At 45.4% G+C, this 20,954-nt stretch overlaps 1 protein-coding gene across 1 annotated transcript in view; it reads right to left on the reverse strand.

Moving 5' to 3' along the window:
• Nucleotides 1-20,464, reverse strand: part of EGLN3 (egl-9 family hypoxia inducible factor 3) — a 32,639-nt gene extending 12,175 nt beyond the window's left edge. Inside the window, exon 1 of the mRNA XM_013940965.2 lies at nt 20,108-20,464. Within this exon, the coding sequence (XP_013796419.1) occupies nt 20,108-20,464 (357 nt within the window). The remainder of the gene's footprint in view (nt 1-20,107) is intronic.
• Between the last annotated feature and the right edge of the window lie 490 nt (nt 20,465-20,954).

The following is a 20,954-nucleotide window of genomic DNA, read 5'->3' on the forward strand; positions in this document are numbered from 1 at the left end:
ACTTGGATACAAGAATACTGTATATGCCTATCCAATAAAATGAGGGTGTGATTGTGTAGCACTTGGATGACCTTCCCCTAATAATCTGTCAAGCACAGTTAATAATAACATTGAAGATGTGACACTATAGGCTTTACCAATGTAGCAATTTTAAATTTATTACTAAGGGACCCTAGAGGTCTTGTTTTCTGCTTCCTAGCACATGCTAAACCCATGCGATTTTATGCTGCTAGACACATGATCAGTTAGAGTATAGCACATGCCACTTTTATCACAACTTCCTTTTGCTGTGTTGACAAACACTGGGGCAAAATTTGTTATCAGTCAGCATAATAGATCCCTTGGACCCTCTGCTAGCAAGGACAAAAGTCTGTATGACAGTTAGGACAGGCATACACATACAGCTGCAAAAATACTGCTCTGTATTTTAAGTCACGTACAAATTGACTTTCGTTGTTGTTTCCAGTCTTCTCCCATAAACCGGCACAAGGATACCTGCAGGCTGCGGTAAGTCACCAGAATCCACTGGATACCTCAGGCCATGGCTGCTTTGGGGTTGATGCCCTGTAGCAGCAGGAGATTATGTTGAACAACAGCAAGTACCTTTAATTCTCAGTAATAAGCCCTCTTTGACCATGCTTGGCACTTGGCTAGATGCCTTGCTTTAGGTCCCATCTGCTCTATTGTCATTCTGCTGTTATAATTGGCTGCGTAGACTCAAATTCAACAATATTTCATTGCCAACCTGAGAACAACAGTAAGATCCAGGCTAAAGCCAGCACTGGAAACAAGTTTGTTAGGGGAACAAGCCTGGCAGAAACCAGGTCCGAGGCAGCCATATCCCAGCAGAACAACTCCCCTTGTGCAACCCCTAGAGCTCACCCCTGTCTTTAAAGGTGTTCCCCCCGCCCCCATCTGCCAGCTCAGCAGCTCCTGCAGCTGCTCCCTTCACCCACCCCAGTCAAAACAGGCTGGGATCAGGCTGAACAATTAACGAACATAGTAACTCTTGGCTAAACCTGGTCCCTTTATGCTGAGGAACGTGACCCAGGCAGCTGAGAGGGGGCAGCGATTTGGGTTTCCGGCTGAGAGGCGGGGAGGAATGGCCGCAGCCCGGTAGCGCTGGAGGAGCAAGGTGCTGATCTCCGCAGCGAGCCCAGCTGCTGCCACGAGAGGATGTGCGCCCACACTGCCGGCACAGCATCTGGCTCAGCAGAGCTCTGCTGATCACAACACGGGGAAGATGCATGGTGGGAGCAGAACTCCATTGTAGGCTGATGCACATTGACTTAAACAAGGTATTAACACAAAATCAGAGGGTAGATACTACTGCAAGAGCACTGAACTGCCCAAATAACAACCCAGTAAGATTGCAGCATTAATAATAATAAAAAAAAAGCTGCCGAAGAATAATAGACTTTAGGCCAGATCCTGAAAGGGATTTAGGTGCTTTACCTCCCACTGAAATCTGGGCATAAGGCCAGAGTTTTCCCCTGGCCTCCCCCACATAATATGTTCTATTAGAAGAACATGTGCTTTGACTCTGAGACATTGATGCATTATTTATTAACGCTGTGCACCTTTTGCAACTGCAACATGCATAGTCTCTGGGGATGAGCAAGTAGAACAATTCCCACAGAATTCCATAAGCACTGGCTGTAAACTAGTTTAAGTTAAAAATAAATAAATAAGAAGTTTTCTAGTAGCAGCAGCAAAGGGAGAAAAGCAGAAGTGAAATATCCTTTTTCCTGGCATGCAGAATATTTGAATGAAACCTTAAACAATGAAGGGAAATCATTCTGGTCCTCCTAGAGCCTGTTGAAATGATATCAAGCTTTATCAGAGCACTGGCTGGAGCAGCTCCAGAGCAGATGAAGCTGGCCTCAGCAGGGATTCCAGCTGTTAGTGCTACTTTCAGATTCATTCAAAGCAAACAAGAAACAGGAGATGAGATGCATGACCCAGACTTAATTTAGGTAATTGGTGAACATAGGTATTTGCCAGTTTAGTGCATGGGGTAGCTACAAAAGCTGGAGGCTGGATCACATTAATCAAACCACTTATCCCTCTGACAGATGAGCAGAGCATCAATAAAAACCATTCCCTCTACATTTTCAGCTGTCATGTCCAGAAAAGCACACTCCATATCAGAGAACATCTCTCCTCACCAACCATCTCCACCAGGCAGTAATGAGCAGGAACGTGCCTAACTCTTGTTTTTCTTTTGTAAGCAATACAGTCCATTGCAGTGGATGCTACTTGGCTTAACTTTCTACTGCAAGGACTCAGAGCAAGTTTCAGCAACAGCCACCACCACCACCACCACCTTATTTTGATTAAAAGAAAAAAAAAAAAAAGATGAGTTTGTCTTTACTAGCTCACTCTTTCTCGATATGGAAAATACAGAATGGCTGAATAGTTAAAACCTGTGATATGCAGACACAAGCATGTGCAATGACAGATGCACACACTATAGTTTGTCAACTAGACGACCAGATAATTGGTCTTCAGGCTTAAAGCCTACAAAACTTTGAAAATAAAAAGTAATCATCAACATCGCAGTTTCTTCACTATCATTATCAGAGATGTTAGGTTTCCCAAGAGGGTGCAAATCAACCACCAGTTAAACAAGCAGTAAATATGAGCATTAGTAAGGAGACAGGGATCATCAGTAAGCTCCATGTTGCATAGAAACTTGCAAAAATAAGTTATTCATCATTCAATTTTAAGTATTACACTCAAGTCAGCAGGAGAAATTTGCAAGTCATAATGCAAGACACCAGCAAAGTTTGAAGAGTGATAAATAAAAATAAAAAATAAAACGGTTCCATGAAGAGTTTTTTTCCCTGCCTTTCAATGTTTCCACTAAGCAGAAAACCAAGTTTCTCTTAGCTGATAGCCAGGACCATGCTGTGAGGCATCATTCTGCTATATTTCATAAAATAAGCAGAGTTAGAGTGAACTGATACTTGGAACAAATGCTGCAGAGAATACCTTAGCTAGTGAAAATGAACACTTATGAACAGGAAGCGGTGATGACAGTGGATCAGAAGGAAATGCTTTCCTTGCCTGCTAGCACTAAGCCAAAGCCTCCAGGTACTGCTAGTTCAGACTGTACAGGTGATATTGTAACCTCACACTGATCCCGTATTTTCCTCTCAGAACTAGTATGCTTTTTGCAGAGGAAATTCTGACCTGCGCAATTCTATCCTGTCAACACAAACCACCCTTGCAGATCAAGCTAAAAAAATCCACAATATGCTTTTTCATTTTCTGTTCCTGTATACCATTGAGCACCTGCTCCTTTTGATCCTTAGAGTGGATGAAATCTTTGCATCAACTTGTACATCAAATAGTTAAGTTCAGAAACCACTTGTAAATTCTGTTAGATGAAAGGTGTTATATAGACACAAAGCAATATAGATCTACAGTATCACTACAGTAGTTGTCTGGAAAGCCAAGATATTAATAAGAATTAATGGTGCTACAGCCACTGCAGCTTTCAGATACATTTTTGTGTGGCTGCACACTTCCAAGCTTCCCAAATTTCTGCCCAATATGTGGTTTTCAATCCTGAACTAACAGTCAAAAAAAAAAAAAACAACACACACCACATAACCAGATTTGGGGAAATGAGGACTACCAGGATTCATTTCATCAGCATAAGTCCAAGTGCATATTGTACTCAACTAGGTTTCAGTTTGTAGACTCACATATTCTGTACAGGCAGAAAGAGAAAACGAAAGGCACACAGCATGTTCCACATTAAAAGAACATGAATAGTCTGACAGTTCGTGATCAAAGACAAGAGATTCTCAGTTCAGACTTGTCTGACACACAGGCACAACAGGGTGTTTCTTAAGTACTTTCTTGTTGCACCCAATTGTGCCCAAGTGTTTTCTACTGTGTAACTTACAATGGTAACTTATAAAATATTCATGACTATTATTAAATATTAGTTTGTTTGAATTTATGAAAGTTAAAACACTCAGCTGCTATACTGAAGCATAAACTAGGAAAATTGGTCTAATTTAATAGTCTGTAGAGATGGGAGGGAACAGAGGGAAGAAAATTATGTTAAAACACTAAAACCAGAGACATTAGCTTTGTGCCTGCTGGAAGAAGAATCACCAATTCCACTTGGGGAAGGATTAACCCTGCTCCCTTCAGTCACTCAGAATATAAAATGGGCTTCAGTGGCAGTGCTGCCTGGAAAGTAGTACCTCATTTTCTTACCCATTATTTTATTTTCAGTCTTTAATCGAATAGCTGCTGGGTCTATAAAGCTAAAGTCAGCACTCTGTTTAAACAGCTTCTTACCTGAGGTGAAGGCAAGAGAGAGGGGAAAGGGTCTGACCAAGGAGCCTATTTTTAGAAGCTAAGAAACACTGGGGAAAAGGCTGGAATTTGGCAGAGCAAGCCACCTGCATCTTTTCCCTTTAACTTCCATCTTCACACCGAGTCCTAAACCCAACCCATATTGAAGAGCTCTAAAGAAAAAAAAGCTAACAGAAACAACAATAACAACCCTAGGGCAGTTACCTTCTTTCATGAAAGAAAGCACAGACTCCTCTAAATTCATCTACAAGCACAATTTGTTGAAGACGTCCTGAGCAAGACAGTAGCTCACGGAAGTAGTCTTACAAGATGAAGGTGCTTTAGTTGCAGGTGACAAGTGTCTACTGAAGGGCTAGATGAGGCCTGGCAAACAAGACCATGAAAGATGGATAGGATGCTGTACTGGTAGGTGGCCCATCTACAGAAATACGGAGTACTGTATCTTGGCCAGACTGACATGATCACAGCTACCTTCGCTCCATGCTCTTGTATATCAGCCTCCCTGAATATTTGAGACAAAATGAGAAGACATTACCATGGCCAGGGACCCAGCGACACAAACAAAAATGCTCCCATTCTCAGAATTTCTCATCTCACCATCACAATGCTGTTTTCTGCTCCCTCCCCTCCCCCCCCCTTTTTTTTTTAATACTATCTTCCTGTTGGGCAAGAAGAACTTATAACTTTACAAGAACCCTGTTTCCAGAGATTGCATTTTAAGCCAGGTGATCTGATACTTACTTCTCCCTTGGATGTATGTGACCTTGATTATCAGATTCAGATCACCAAGAATTGGGAGGAAAAAAACAAAACAAAACAAAAACTCTCCCTTTTTGTTTCATTTTGGTGTTTCATATGCACCACTGCAACTTTACTACTGTTTCCAGGTACACAGAGACATTCCTGAGAATTTTTTGAGGAACAGCCTAATTGCAGAAGGTATTGCTCTCATTTGCAGAGGAAAAAAAAAAAAAAAAAAACCAAACAAACAAAAACCAAAAGAGCAAAGATAGCGAGTTTCTCTGCTTACCAACCAAAATGCTATTGTTATCTGATACTATTATAATTTCCATAAGATGGAAATGCTTCCATAAAATGGAAATGGTTCCTACTTATTAAATATCTTCACTAATCACTAGAACTAAGGGTAGAAACAAAGAATTACCCAGGAGAGCTCTGGCCATAGATTATCATCATGCCACACAGCTGTTGATGACTGGCATGTTATCTAGCAGTAGCTCAAGGAGCCCCTAATAAGCTTTCAAATCTTGTGGAGTCTGTCTAGGAAGCTAGATCATAGATTAATGTTGCCTTAAAAATGAGCTCCCTATTAAATGAATCCGTGATGGGGCTTAGGAAGCTTTTCTAATGATTGACAATAAAATTTAGTTCTTCATGGCCTGAAGAGTCCTATTAATGTGAAGGACAGCTTTGTCTTGTGAAGATTTTTTATTTCTTTTCTTAGCAGATCATCCACTTAGAGATAAATCTGGATGCCCTTCAAGTTCAAGCCGGCTGCCAGGACAATGACTTTGTGAAGTAGGAAGGCGTGGAACAGTCATGCCTTGCGTTAGCAGTGGTTGTCTTTGATTGTCAAGAAAATAGGGAGCATCTGTGAACCAAGATTACTGGATCTTGGAGAGAGTGGAGAGTTTTGTTGAACTGGCCCTGTTGCTGCATACTTCCTAGGATCCTAAAGAGAAGCAGCTATTCGGGAAGCTGCAAAAGGAGCCAAGAGAGGGAGAAGTTCTCCAGGCTTCCGAGGAGAGAAATCTCATTTGTGGTTCCCTGAACGAAAGAGACAGACTATTCATCTTCCTCCGTATATTGTCTAGACTGTATTTTTAAAAGCCAAGTAAAATAACACCTCCTTGCTTTCAGACCATCACTCAAATTCTGTGTTCAGCCTCCAGGCATGGCCAGGAGAAAGCAGAATACTGAAGAAAAAAAACCCCTAAAATTTCCATAGGATTACAACTGTACTTGCAGTGAACACCTTTGTCTCTTCTAATCATTAAAAGCATTGATCTCCTTCCTTGTATATTTAGTTGGTCTACATATTTCTGCCTGTATGTCAATTAACACTTTTCCCCAGTTCTTTACTGCTCCTGTCTCGCATTCTGCAATGGTAAAAATCAGGTAAAATTTTTACTTTACATTATGCTCTGACCTAAAAACTACATATTAGGCTGAAACGTTACTCAGTACTTGTTCTTTGTACGTGCACAGAGACAATACAGTTTTCAGAAGAGATCCACTTGCTTTGACAAGCAGACTTACCATCGCTTTAGGACCTGAAATTTAAAAGGCTATTGCCAGTGAATTAGTTTCAGTCAATTCAGTCATATTCAGATTAAGTCTCCAATTAGCAGCTGTAAACATGCGCAGTGCATCAATGTATCAATAAAAGCTGTTTCAGTTTAGAAAGATCGCCCGCCCCTTCACTGCAGAGCCCTGGCTCCTGGCCAGCTAGATGATGGCTTAATGACAGTGCTACGTGCAGAGCGTGAGGCTATCGACAATCAAACACAAACTTTACTCCAGAGTACACTTTACAGAGAAACTGCGGAGGGAAGAGGGAAAAAACCATGCTTACAGTGCATACAATCAAGGCACTTCTCTTTTCTGGTTCTTACTGGTCTCCGTCTCCCTCCCCCTCCTGCACGCACACACACTTCTTACACACATTGTATCATTAAAAACAAGAAACCCACTTATTTTAAGTTAAATTTTAGAATTATTTTTGCCTGTACTTGAAGCTCTCTTTCATCACCCAAAACTCCTCCCAGGCCCCCACCAAACAAATGTGCGACGAACTGCACTAATGAGAAAACATCATAAACATTCAAAATAGATAGAGAAAGTGTCCCCTGTAATGAGTCCCAAGGGACACAGTGACAAGCTCCACCTCTGTAGAAAAGAAAATTCGTAAGTGCAAGCTCATTAAGGAAATCTGTAAGGACTCTCCCTGTGGGGATAAAGGCATGGTAACCAGAAAATACATCTTCTGTAGACTATTCTTATCTATTAGGTAGAAGGATAATTTCATAGTTCCTTAAATATTCAATCCTTTTATTCCTTGTCAGCACCTAAGACATCTTCAATTCTGCTATTAATCACCCAGAGAAGTATTGACAGGGAGCCTGATACATAATACCTTTTTCCTGCAACATTTAAAGAAATTCTATATATTTTGAGACTCTTGTGGGTGCATTAATATAGGTCAGAAGAGACGGCCAGAACAGAGGCAAGCCTATGTGGGAGTTTTGCTCGTATCAGCGCTGCCTGCGCTGGCCCACATTCCTTTTTCATTATTATTCACTTATTTTTAACCTGTGGACCCACGGAGAGTGAGTAATGCTGCCCACAAGACTTTATCAGTCAACATGTGGTATGGCATATACATAACATTTTTGTGCACATTTCACTTCTGGTGCACTTGGGGGGCAGCTGCAGGGGAGCGGTTACAAAAAGTGGTTACGAGTCACCACCCCGACCCAGGCCCAGGCCAGCCATGGGGACCCAGGACAGGATGGGCTGGTCGCTGCAGGTGCTGTGGGGCATGGTACCTCGCTCCACACTGCACAGCTCTGGACACCTCCCTGCGGCCCCGCACACTCCTGGCCAGACCACCGGAAGGGTTTTCTCCATCCCCCTTGGCGCAACCGAAGTCCCTCTCTGTCACCGGAGCGCAGCCTGGCCAGCACAGGACCAGGGCTCAGACCAGCACTCTCATGCCTGGTGGGTCCCCAAATACCCCTCAGAGCCCTCCCCAAATTCTCAGGGCTGCCTTGGCTGTTGAAGCTATTGAGACATTATTGCACCACATAAACAGAGACAAATGGTGCTCAAGTGCTTGCTATCACAGCAGTAACACCAAATTAAGGCTAGTTGATGAGACCAGTTATCTCCTACATTAACTTTGGAATTAAGCCCTCTCACTCACCCCCTGTCCATCTTTTTCTCCCCCACCATGTTTTTTGAAGACGTTGTCTAGCTAACAGTACATCTATTCCTGCATAGAAGTTTGTGTAAATGAGTATTTATGGGTAAAGCCCAATAAAATTACCAGTGATGAATTACCATCAGAAATAATTTATGCTATGCTCAAATAACATGGGTAGTCTTTAAGGCTTTGCCTGCACATTCAGTTGTACTACTCTGATGATGCTTGTACAATTACAGCAGTAAAATCCATCTAGCGTGGGTGCAATTTAAGGGGATGGATGTGTACATAATGGCACAGCATCTTTCCACACAAGGAGGGGAACAAGCTATTCCAAGTCAAGACAGTTTTGTAATGATATAACTGTACCTGCTCTAAGGTTAGGCAATAAAAGTTTTAGTTTAAAAAAAAAAAAAAAAAGGCTAATAAGCATTGTAGTGCCTCCTCTGCCCCCCATCCACACCACTGGTATTTGCACCAGTAAAACTGTGAGTAGGCAGAAACTTGGCAACTCTGAACAACAACAAAGTATGCATAAATACATATATGCATACAACAAATTCAACTACATCCTTCAGCTCACTTTTGCACAGCTCAAAGCTATTCACAAACACTCTCAACTCATACACAAGCAAACCTGGACTCAGTTACGTGCTTGCCTCAAATCCAGCTGAGAGGCAACGCCAGAATCCAGATTTGAACTCCGGTTGCTGAATCCCCACATCCGTTTTTTCCAGTGATCAGGACTCTCACATGGATTTATGCTGCCACCACCTGACAGAAGAGGCCAGCCCCCGAAGCCCGGCTGCCCAGGCTAACACAGGCATTGGCCAGGTGGCTGGAGGTGCAGACCTCTTGCTGGGACACAGCCATGGGCTGCAGGGTGTCCTGTGCCGTGTCCCCTGCCGCCCCACCACACCTGCCACGTTCGGCTCTGCCGCAGTCCCCTCTGGAGGCTTACCCAGTAACACACGGAAGCAGCCGCCCTTGGGAGGTTTCTCAAGGCCAGATTCGGGGCTGGTGCGTAAAGTAATAATGTTCTTTGGCATATCAGGTGGTATTTGCAGGAAGCGCAGAGGCTGCTGAGCAGGGAGGTGCTCTCGCTGGTGTGGGTTCAGGATGTTTCCTGAGGATGCAGAAAGCCTGGAGAGGTCCGTCTGGCTCCATTCCCTCCTTTTTCCTCTTCCTCTCCAAAAACTCCTTCCTCTCCAGCAGCCAGCGTGCAGAGAGCAACTTGGAGACACCCACAAAGGCGGCAGGGAGTGGACAGCAGCAGCGGCCCCGCTCAGGCTGCTCCCGGCGGGTGCCCGCGGGATGGATGTGGAGACGACAGAGGGTGGCTGTGCGGGCCCGATGGCTTGGGGAGGGGGGAGGCTGGCTCTGCAGGAGGCTGGGGTGCGAGCCCCTCTCCGCAGTGGGAAAGGGGCACTGCGGGGGGCATCCTCAGCGACAGGGAGGGGGAAGGTAGGGTGGATACATGGGGCAAGTCAGAGAAAGGGGGCATATATATGCACATTGGGGTGTGCAGGTGAGGTGGGCACCATGCCTGCCTACAGCTGTGGTCACCTTCAGCACAACTGGTGCCTGTCCTAACTGCAGCCTGGACATCACACTTTATAACTCATAACTAGCAGCAACAGCTTCTATGGACAGTAAGCAGTGAAATGGGCTTTTAACCAAGTGCCAGCAAACAACAAAAGTAAATCAAGAAAGAAAAAAAGAATGTATTTCTCTTTCAGTTGCAGACATCTTAGATGAGTGGAGGAGAGGGGGTGGGGGGAGGCAGATCAATTACATTTTCATCCTCCACAAGCAGGTATCACTGAGTGTTAGAGCGGCTCTGTCCCTTCAAGTCACCAGTGAGAAGTCAAGTTGTGCATTTAGAAATGTAATGGTGAAATGCACGATCTCCACACTTCAGCTTTTGACCACTATCAAATGTTGAATTATAATATATCTAGCAATGAGGACTGGCATTTGGTAACTCATTGCTCCTCCTGGGAAGAGGAAGTCTGCAAAATACTTAACCAAACAGTGACCTCTCCTTTTGGCCTGCTTCACAGACCATACTCAGGCTTTACAAAAGACGACAGTACAAGTTAATGTAAAGAAACAGAAATGTTAGTGAATACTGTAAAGAACAGAGTTATCAAAATATCCTGGGGGACCTTGTTCTGTTTATATGTACATAGTCATACACAATGGTTTATATGCCTTAACAGCAGGACACATTACAGCATTTACAGTGAAGCTTCTCCCTTTCCTGCCTTCAAACCACTTCTCAAACCACTTGTACCAGATTCCCTCTGGGAAATCAGAAGGGAAAGGTGCACTTACACCTCACATAGGATGTTGCGTTTGCTGCTGAAGACTAAGCCCGTTAACAACCTGGGAATACGCAAGCTAAGAGCTAATTGATACATTTTTTGCATCTCCTCTCCCAAATTCCCCTGTGCTTTCTGCAAGTTGTTCTCCCAGCCCCATCCTGCAAGGCACTATGCGTGGGAGACCCCTGCGGTCCACAGGGCCTCAGGGGACTTGGGAGGCTCCAGGCTGGCACCCACCAGCTCCGCTGCCTGCCGGGGCCCCGTGCCACAGGCTGTTCCTATTCAATGTGGCGTTCCCTGCCCGAGCTGACTAGCATCTAATTGCCTGTATTCATTACTGGAGTAACTACTACTGTTAACGGTGTAAGGCAGGTTTGCTGTAAGACGGTCAACTACAAAGGTCAGATAAAAAAAACACATAATCATTATCTATAATGTGAAGAGTGATGATACTTAAAGTCTTTTGTCAAGAAGTAAGGTTCTTTGCTCCCTCCCACGTCAAAATATAAGGATGGTCCATCTTTCAAATCTAAGGCAAAAATGTTGATAAAGCCTTAGGGCAGCACAGGAAATCAATGCAGCTTTTCCTTATGTATTCTAAACATATTCTAAATCAAGCACATAAGGATGTGCTTAAGTCCCATTGATTTCAAAGAGTGTTTAAGAAAGTACTTAAGTGTGTTGCTGAACTGGGGCCAAAACTTTAAAGACATTTGCATTATTGATTTGTATTAAAAAAGACTCAGTGCAAGAAGTAAGATCTAAACAAATATGACAGTTATGATTATGACTTACAGACAATAAAAGAATGCTAGTTTATTTCTTGTTTGGATTTCTGGGTCTAAAAAGAAAACACAGAAAAGAGTCAATTGTGACCAAAGGATTCATATTTTAAATAACAGTAAAAATCTAGTCTATAACAGTAAGAAAAAATGGATATTTTTTTGCTACAAAGTAGGATTCCTTGGTGTTTGCCAAAAGATATAGCTATCCTGTCATTGCCAGCTGACAAAGCTTTGGACAAACAATCTTTCCAGGCTGTGTGGATAGTGTGCCATACCATACTCCTGTAAAGTTTACACTGTTCATTTTAAACTGGATGGCTGGTGGCATGAACATGTAGTAAGCCTTCATCAAACCATTAAGTTCAGCAAAATCTCTTGCATTTTTTATTTGTGGGGAAAAAAAAAAAAGAGAGAAATCAGTAAAATCTCTTATTGCTCTGATTTTTCACAAATAAAAGCATGTAAGTGGCTTGTTTAATCAACTGCTTTCTATCAAGTGTTTTGCATAGTGGCATCAAGTTCCTTTCTCTACTAATTTTATCATAACACAATGACAAGAGGAAAATGACTGTAGAGGAAAGCTCCTTTCTGTCACTGAGAGATAGTAGGTGCATATGTGCGAGGCAAGTAAGCGATGGAGGGGAAATGGGGCTTACAGCTTGCTCCACCTCACTTGCAGGAAGGATCAGGAGTGGTGTGCTGACAGCAATGTGCCTGCAACTAGTTCAGACAGGAGGGGATGAACTACGTGTGCTTCCTTCATCCTTTTCCTTCCTCCATCTCACTGCCTGAACAGCCAGAGAGCTTCCTCCTCTTTTCTGACCAACCCCATCATCCCTTTTTAAAAACCATAAAAGGTCTAAAACAAATTGCCATGTAACAGTATGTGTAAATGCCTTTGCCACGTCAGCACACAAGGGCACATCTGTGACAAAGCACCAGTTATGGACCCACAAGTCTACCAAGGGGACCAATCAGCCACCCTGGGCACAGGTGCCAAGAGCACTTCCCAACACTCCTCTCCCCTCAAGCTCCTCCACTAATTCAGTAAAACCTTGTCACAGAAGCTGAGAGTCTTGCACTGCTAGCAGCCTTCTGACAACATCGTTTGTCTTTAGCTTTGTGGCAGAAGGATTACAGCCATGATAAATCTGATCCAGGGTTTCAAACTCCCTGTAGTTGGTATGCACACATCTTCCTTCCCAGAAGTGTAAAACCAGTAGCACTTCCTTGCAGACTTCCCTGCCCACTCTTCCAATTCTCGCAAGCCACCTACTGCAAGATGAATGAGCACTGTGGCTTCTGGTGCCACAGGACAGCTTGTCACTGGCCCTATCGCACAATGGAAAAAGGCAATCCAACTGAAATAGAAGCAGAGGAGAATTTTTTAAAAAGTGAATACCTCAGAGAAGAAGAAAAAAAAAAAAAAAAGAGTACTTTGACTTTGTAAGAGCCATCTTGAAACATTTGATAAAAGTATTGATCTCTAAGTGTCTAGCCTAGTCAGCAAACATCAAGATTTCATCTGATCACAGGTGCATTCATGTTTGGGCTGGTGTGATTTTATCTTTTCCTTGTATCCCATCCCTGCCACATATGGAAAGGAATTGCTGAGAGTCCAGGCATTGTTGAACTCCACCATGACCACCATCACAACCACCTCGGGGGGGGGGGGGGGGAAGAAATCCATCTTCAAAGACAAAAAGGGGCACTGGAGGAGAAAAAGCAGGGAGAAGAGGATTCCAAGTATTAAATCAAGCAAGTTGCTTAAGAGGCAACATGAAGGATAACTTATTATACCTACTTATTATGTAACATATTACTTCAAGCCACCATCCAGATAAGTTTGGAAGTCAAAGAAAGAAGAGTTCACTGCACAAGCAAATAAAGATACCAGGGTTAACACAGACACCTGCAGCTCTTAATGCCAACAAACAGGTTCACTTTTACTGTGTACACACTCTCCTGCATCAGAGCAATGAGTATCCATGCATCTTCATTTAAACACATATGGTTACTAGCAGTCAGCTGTAACAAACTGAATTATTCATTATTAATCACTTTGGAAAGCAGCTGTGTACAAATATTAACGGTAAGGACCAGCTCCCCTCTGCCCAAAACGCAAGCTCAGGGATACTTTGCCTTGCAACGCTGTCCACACCCCTGCAAGTCCAAAGTGTAAACAGGCCCTGTACCTAGAGGCATTAATGCCACCTGTATTACAGTGCTCCACCCCACATAGCCAGGTAAGGTTTACACTGACATTTAATAAGCGATAAGCTCTTATACAAAACCAAACTCTGAGCAGCACATAGATACTTAGGGCCTGCAATAATAAGGATGTTGGCAGGCACACAAGCATAGCTACCACAGCAAGTCTGCAGCTATAAGAGCTCAAGTAGTGGGGCTGGGAAGGGCTGGTACCTGCACACTTACGGCAAAGACAAAAATGTATTAAGAAAAATGCGCTGTTGATATGTGACAGATTTTTGGAAAAGCTCTCTGCTTTGCCATCATTATATCACTCAAGAGTCTAATAAGGCAATAAATCTGAGCACTGCTTGACTGCAAAGCTACAGACAATATAGTAGGGGAAAAAAAAACTCCCCCCTACACACCAGATAACTTGCCCTGATTCCATAAATACCAATACACATGCACAAACTCAGGATAAACAGACCACTCTGTTCTTTACACTGTCCCAGAGCACACACGTATTTCCCTTTTCTTGCTGGATTAGCCAGTCTTCCTCTGTGAGACTATGACTGTAGAGCACGTGGACAGACTCTTAAAACAACACTGTAAGAAAGGTCGTTGGGTGGTCACAGATTTCCCCTGCACAAGAGGAGGAAAAGAGGACCAACAGCAGCTCTCGGGCTGGCAAGGGGTCCAGTCTAATGCACACTGAAGACAACACAATTTTTCCACTGCCAAGAGCGGAGCAAGTCTTCCAGTGCATTTAGTTCAGGCTCTTGAGAGTGATGATACATAACAGGTTCCAAATTTTTAAGCTTCTTTTAAGCAACTTTAACACCTAAATACCAGCTTAAAGACCATTCAGTAGAGATTATCCATGTTTCTAAACTCACCTGTGGACATATGTATAACTGCCTATAAAATATTGACCCATTTCTCCAATACCATGTCCCTGTTAAGTGGGGAAGTAATCTGAAAGATTCACCAACTGCCTGTTTCAAAAAAACATCTTTTGAAAATTTCAAAAGGTCACTGATCATAATTTGAGGAAGAACAAAAGACAAGACCTAATATTACCAGGTTTATACTCATCTAACACTCTGATTGTCAAGTAAAAATTATACATTCCTGTGTATAATTAACCAGGCTAACTAATCTTGCTTGACAAACACAGATATAAACATCAATTTTGACACAGAGCCAAAGCAACCACTCTAGGATCTCTGCCAATGCTGAATTCCTCAGTCTGATATCATAAAACGACTTGTCTGTTGTATTTACAGTTCCAGTGGCTCTGGACTCTGCCAGCAGCCAGCCAACTGGTTTGAACTTACTCGTTATGCTAGAACATGTGCATTTGATTAGAAGAAAAAAGTTACACATATTTCTTCTGGATGTCAGTATTTATCAGACCTCCCATTGTAAACTAGTTGCAAGGCATGCTGCTATGCAAGTATCATAAAAATCCTTTGTAACATATAATAAACTACTATATTTCTATAGGCAGTATTCCACTTCAGCTCTGTAGCCAGTTTCCTCTTATCCTTTTCCTTACATCCACACCTAAAACTAGAAGATGAAGGATTTCACTTTGCATTTGAATTGCAAAGGACAGAATTGCTGAGTGCTTCTTTTTCTTTTTAAACACAAGTACAAAAATATTTCACCTCCTTAACTGAGCACTTAACTGAGGGACTTGGTAAAAATCACTCAACCTGAGCCTGAGACATTTCACGCATTTGTTAAATTCTCAGGAACAGAAACCTTGGTAACAACCCACTGGAGAGGAGGCTACATTTCAAAAACTACCCAAGAACATCCCATCCTGCAGTAGGTCCATGCACTCGCTCCCTTTTTCAGACAATGCACTTGCTAGCTACAAAGTGCCACTACACAAGTCATGCTTCTCCTGTAGCAGCTAGAGATGGCCTGCAAGTGGAGGATGGAGAAAACATCCCAGAAAGAGCAAAAGGCCCTCATGAAGACTGAGGCACATTTTCAAAAGAGCTCATCTCACATTTTTTATTAACATCAGGCCACTGACCTCATCCCCAATGGCAGCAGTTGAATTCTGAGCTAAACACACTAGGTGTGGGCTTTCTGACACAGTGGTCAGTTCTTCAGACTACAGCTTCTTGCCATGTTTTCTAACCAGCGGGGCTCACCGGCCTCCAGCACTCCCAGGACGAACCTGAGGTCCCCAAAGGCAGCGCCTGCACCCATTTCAAGCCATGACAGCATCCGAGAGGGCACCAGTAGCTTGCAGCAGGCCGCGCGGCTGTCAGCACCGCGGGAGCAAAGTCCGCGCCGCACTAAGCCACACCAGTTCAAAGTACCTTCCACCCCTCCTCAGCGACAGCAGCGCCTCAAACGCTGACTCAGCTGAGGTCACAGCCCCCGGAGGCCCAACACCACGGGCACCGGGCACCACCACGGCTCTGGGACCTGGCCTGACCACAGGGAAAGCTACCCTGCTCCGGCAGGAGCAGAACATGAAAGGGGGAAAACCACATCCTCTCGGCAGCAGCCGAGCTGCCTGTGCATCCCACAGGGAATGCCGCTTTTATGTTTCTGCACACTGGCCGGCCATCCCGGTTCCTGCCGGCCCGCCTGAGCCCTGCCGGCCCACAGGAGGGACTTCCCAGGCCGAGGACCCACGGCAGCCCAGCTCCCCAGCCTCTGCAGCATTTCTGAGGTTGCCAAAGGGACGGATATCCACAGCATTTGGCACATCTGCAGCTTCAAACCTTATTTTTTAAACAGCATTTCTCTTGTCTTGAAACAGAACTTTCTCAAGCTTCTCTTCTGGAATATTTTCCTACCTTTTTTTTTTTAATATTGCCTCTTTGATTTATTTAATACAGGGTTTTTTCTACAGGGCAAACATCTCAGCTCCTACAAAACTTTGTGCAACTTCCCCCTGGGAAGTTTTACAACCTGTGGCAGGCCTCCATGCCATCTCTGCACCTGAGCTATGGTCATTTACAAATGGGCTCATAGCCTTTTACAAACAGAGCCCTCTCCTCCACCACCACCACCCCCAAAAGCTGCCCCAAACCCTAACTAGCTCCAAGAAGGGACTCCGGTACCTGAGAAGGCAGAAGCTGCAGTATATCACCTCCATGCTCGTGGCCCCCGGAGCATCGTCTGACTCGGGGGCGCAGCACGAAGCTGCAGCATCACTTCCCTGCCTCAGCCACCAACCAGCTTGTCTGTACAAAGTGTCAAAGCTGCAGCATAGGGGAGACAAGTCCTTAAAAACCAGAGTGACCTCTGCCTTAGGAACAGAGCATCCTTCTGCACAAGGGTGTGAATCTGCTCACACCAACGAAAAAAAATTGAACCTAGATCAACTATACTCATGGTGAGATCCTTCACCATTAAACTACTATAAAAGGGGAATCAATGTATTTTATTACTAGAAAATGGAAACTCCCATTTAAAAGAAAGCAGAAGCCAACACTGTGTTGGGTCTGTTAGCAGAAGAGTCCTTCAGAAGAGCGTTATCTGGTTACTTTTCTCTCTTAACCATGTCAGCTAATATTTTTAAGTATGACTTACTGCAAAGATAGATTTGGATCACTGGTCTGCAAAGACGAAATGCTATATTTCTTTGTCAGTCCTCAAATACCAACCAACAGCTCTTAAGTATATCCAGTACCCTTATAAAATGCAGCTTCCGTCTATTCTCTTTGATGCAATCTTGACTTTCTTGAAATACTGTTGAAAGTCATTTGGAAACAGTGAAATCCTAACCGACTCAGTTCTCATAATACGTAGCCACAAGGAAAGCTGCCTTTATTTTGCAAAAGTTTTTCATGCCTTCTTATGTTTGTGTAGCTAACATGAAGCACATTACACTAAGCAGTCAGTAAGCTCACAGAAGTTCATTTACTAAGCAGTCCTCCCCCCGTCTTCCAATACTGAAAATTAAAGTCCTACCACTGTTTTAAAAGCATAAACCTCTGAACAATGATAAGACTGATGTTACATAGATTCATTTCCATGACAAGAGGGGTTACCATGTAGCCAAAGGCTTACATTTTAAACAAATGGCTCTGGACTCTCAGCCCCATCTGTCTAATACCTATATCTTCAAACCATAAATCATAATAGTGCATGTCAAGCCACAAAGTTCTGGTCTAGTTGTGTGGAAGCAAAACAAGACACCCAAAACACTGAGCTGTGGAAGTTTTCTAGGCATTCAAGCATTGAAAGTATTTTTAATTTGTGTATAATCTATTTGATAAAATAAATGTATGCTGAATTTAAAGTTAGGATTTTTGTGTATGCATTCACAAGACTCGAAAAAGGTAAGAAAAATGAGCTGGGTTAAGGGTGGACAGAAATGTCCATAGATGACGTGAGAACCTGCATGCACTGTAGGAGTCATTTGATTAGTCAGAAGAATAATCTTCCTGTTAAGAGTGTCCCACATCTCAGCTACAGCTGACAACTGCTACTTCAGAGCCTCACATATCCATGGTACTCATTATAATAAAGGGATTGGTTACTATTAATTTCTGATGAAATTCCTCTGTATTTTACAAACAATATTGTCTGTATTTTACAAACAATATTGAGTCCCTTTCAGTCCTGAACTGATGCGTATTGTTTCCATGTGCTGTTTGGAGTCTAACACCTTCCATGCTAAAGCACAATGGCCAAAAGGCTCTCTCTATAGTGAAGTTAGTTTTGTATCTGTTCATAACATGTGTCCTGTTCTGTTTGTTATTACTATTTGTACAAAACGATTGCAAGAACTTGGTTTTAAAATCATCTCTACAACCCCAGGTCACCCTCCAAAAGACCCTTCTCCCTAGCCAATGCCAACTGCTCTCTAGCATCCAGTTGCCTCTCTTTCTCCAAATACCTTGGTAAAAATGCAGGACAAGCTCCTTTCACACTGGTGTAACTTTAATGGAAGCCCCTATTTCTTCCCCCGAGTGGCCAGTAATGTATTTTGAACATTAACAAGGCAAACAGAAGCCACCCAGAGAAAAAACTAGGCTGCCCTTAAAGATATGCCATACCAGACAGGCTTGTCGTACTTCCTAACAGCAAATACAGTCCCATCAGGAATAAATGAACTCCAGTCTACCCTCATTTAAGCTAAATCTACCCAAGCTTTAATTGGATTGATCAACAGTTAACTGGAGCTAAGCATAAGATCAATGTTTCAACCTTTTATTATTCCCCTTGTTGTGTTTTCTTGTGTGTGAAGTAATATGCAGATTTTAAGGTCTTCCCAAGCACCTGGTAAATGCCATCACATTTATTGTTTTTCTTCATTTTCTATAGAGGAGGAAAAAAAGAAGCCTAAGCACCACTCACATATCCCCTTAGCTCAAGGCAAGTTAAAACCAAAAGAAATACTAAATATTTCATTTTTATCATTCTTACAAGTTTTCATCTTTTCCATTTCTAGCACATCCCAAAGAGACATGGATATGTTTTTAAAAGTGTGCTATATATTATAGAATTCAAGTCACAGATAAAGAAGTATGGACATTTTCAGCATTCAGGACAACTAAAAAAGTTAGTTCCAAGTAGGTCTGCTTTGCCACAGCAAAAGGGACCATGAAAGAAAAGCCAAGTTAGCCCAAACTGAAGTGATGACACTGCAAGTGCAAACAAATTTCATTGGGAAAGGAACCTAAAACAGCAGTATATTATGTGTCTTCTCCATTTCTGAGAAAAGAAAAGCCTAAAAAGCCCTCTCTCCTTCAAAAAAGTTTGCTGCGCTCAAACAGAGCATCCCTTATTTTGTGTCACATACCCAATACAATAACTTCTTTAGCTACTCACTAACTCACTAGCATGAGGCGAAACATCAGAACTAGTGCGGATAACATGCTCACATGGGTGCAAACAGCCAAATAATCGGATCTGAGCCGTGTACGTGCACAAGGAGGGGAAGGCAGCTTTCCTGACTACCTCAAACAATCCTGCAAAGAAAGCCACGGCCAAGGCTAGACACTTTTGGCGGGGACCCTGTGGGATCACAGCGCTGGCGGTCGCGCCCTGCCCGGCCCGCCGCGGCCGGGGCCGAGCGGCAGCAGCCGCAGGCGCAGCCGGGGCTCCCCGCGAGGGGGGCGGCGGGTCCCAGGCAGCGCACGGCTGGGCAGGCGCGGCCCGGCTTCAGGCCGGCTTCGTAAGCCCGCAAAGCTGCCCAGGAGCTCGGCGAAGACCCAGCGTCCGGGCAGCGCAACGACCCAGCCCGCTGCCCTGCTGGGACCGACGGGGCGACGGACCCCGAGCAGCCGCTGACAGCCCCCCCCCGCCGGGGGCTCGGCGGCGTTTTTAAGCAAGCGCCCCCCTCCCTCCCGGCCCCGCCAAGCGCTGAGAGCGGCAGCTCCCGCCCGGGCATCCCCCCGCGGCGCTCCCGCTCCGGCGCTGCTCCGCGGCAGCGTTCGCGCCTCGGGGCCCCCCGCGCGGCCCCGCCGGCAGCCGCGGGAGCCTCCCACGCGCGGCCCCGCCGGCAGGAGCCCGGGAGGGACGCGGCGGCCCCTCACCTTGGAGCGCTCCTTCACGTAGTACTTGCCCAGCCGGCTCCCGCAGCACATCACCAGCCGGTCTATCAGCGTGAGCAGGAAGCTGATGGCCTCGCAGCCCTCCTCCGTGCCCCCGATCCACTTGATCTGGTCGCCGCGGAGGTGCCGCTTGGCGACGCCGCGGCTGGGGCCGGCCAGCTCCCCGTCGGCCAGCTCCCCGTCGCGGTGCATCCGCTTCACCCGCTCCAGCACGCGGTCCCCCACCGCCTCCCCCAGAAAGTTGTCCAGGTAGCAGAAGCCGATGTCGTGCAAGCAGGGCACCACGTACTCCAGCGCTATCCGCTCCAGGTCCAGCTGCATGATGTGTCCCAGAGGCATGGCGCCGCGGCGCCCGGGCTCGCCGCTGCCCCGCCGGCGCCCACGTGGGCGGGCGATGCCCGCCGGGCCACCGCCGGCGCGGGGCCGAGCCGGCGCTGCGGCGGCAGCCGCGGCGCGGGGTCGGGAGAGGCGCGGAAAAACTTTCGCGGCGGCGGGCTGCGCTCCGCTCCGCGGCCGGGCAGCCTGCGGCGCCGGGCCGCGCCGGGCACCGGGGGGCACGACGCCGGGGCTGCCGGAGCCCGCTCCGCCGGCCGCCGTCTGACCAACGTGCGCGACCTACCCTGCGCTGGCGCTCGGGACCGCGCCGGCACCCCCGGACGTACCGGCGGGGCGGCAGATGGCCCCGCGCTGTTTAATACGCCTGCTACGTGCGGGATGTGTTCTCGCTCGCCGCGGCGGCACGTGGGTGGAGCCGCTCGCCCGCCCGTCCGGCACGGCGCAGCACGGCGCCGCACCGCACGGCGCGCCCGGGGCACGCCCCGCCCCGCCT

This window comes from Apteryx mantelli, chromosome 4 (genome assembly GCF_036417845.1).
Source record: "Apteryx mantelli isolate bAptMan1 chromosome 4, bAptMan1.hap1, whole genome shotgun sequence".
Lineage (NCBI taxonomy): Eukaryota > Metazoa > Chordata > Aves > Apterygiformes > Apterygidae > Apteryx > Apteryx mantelli.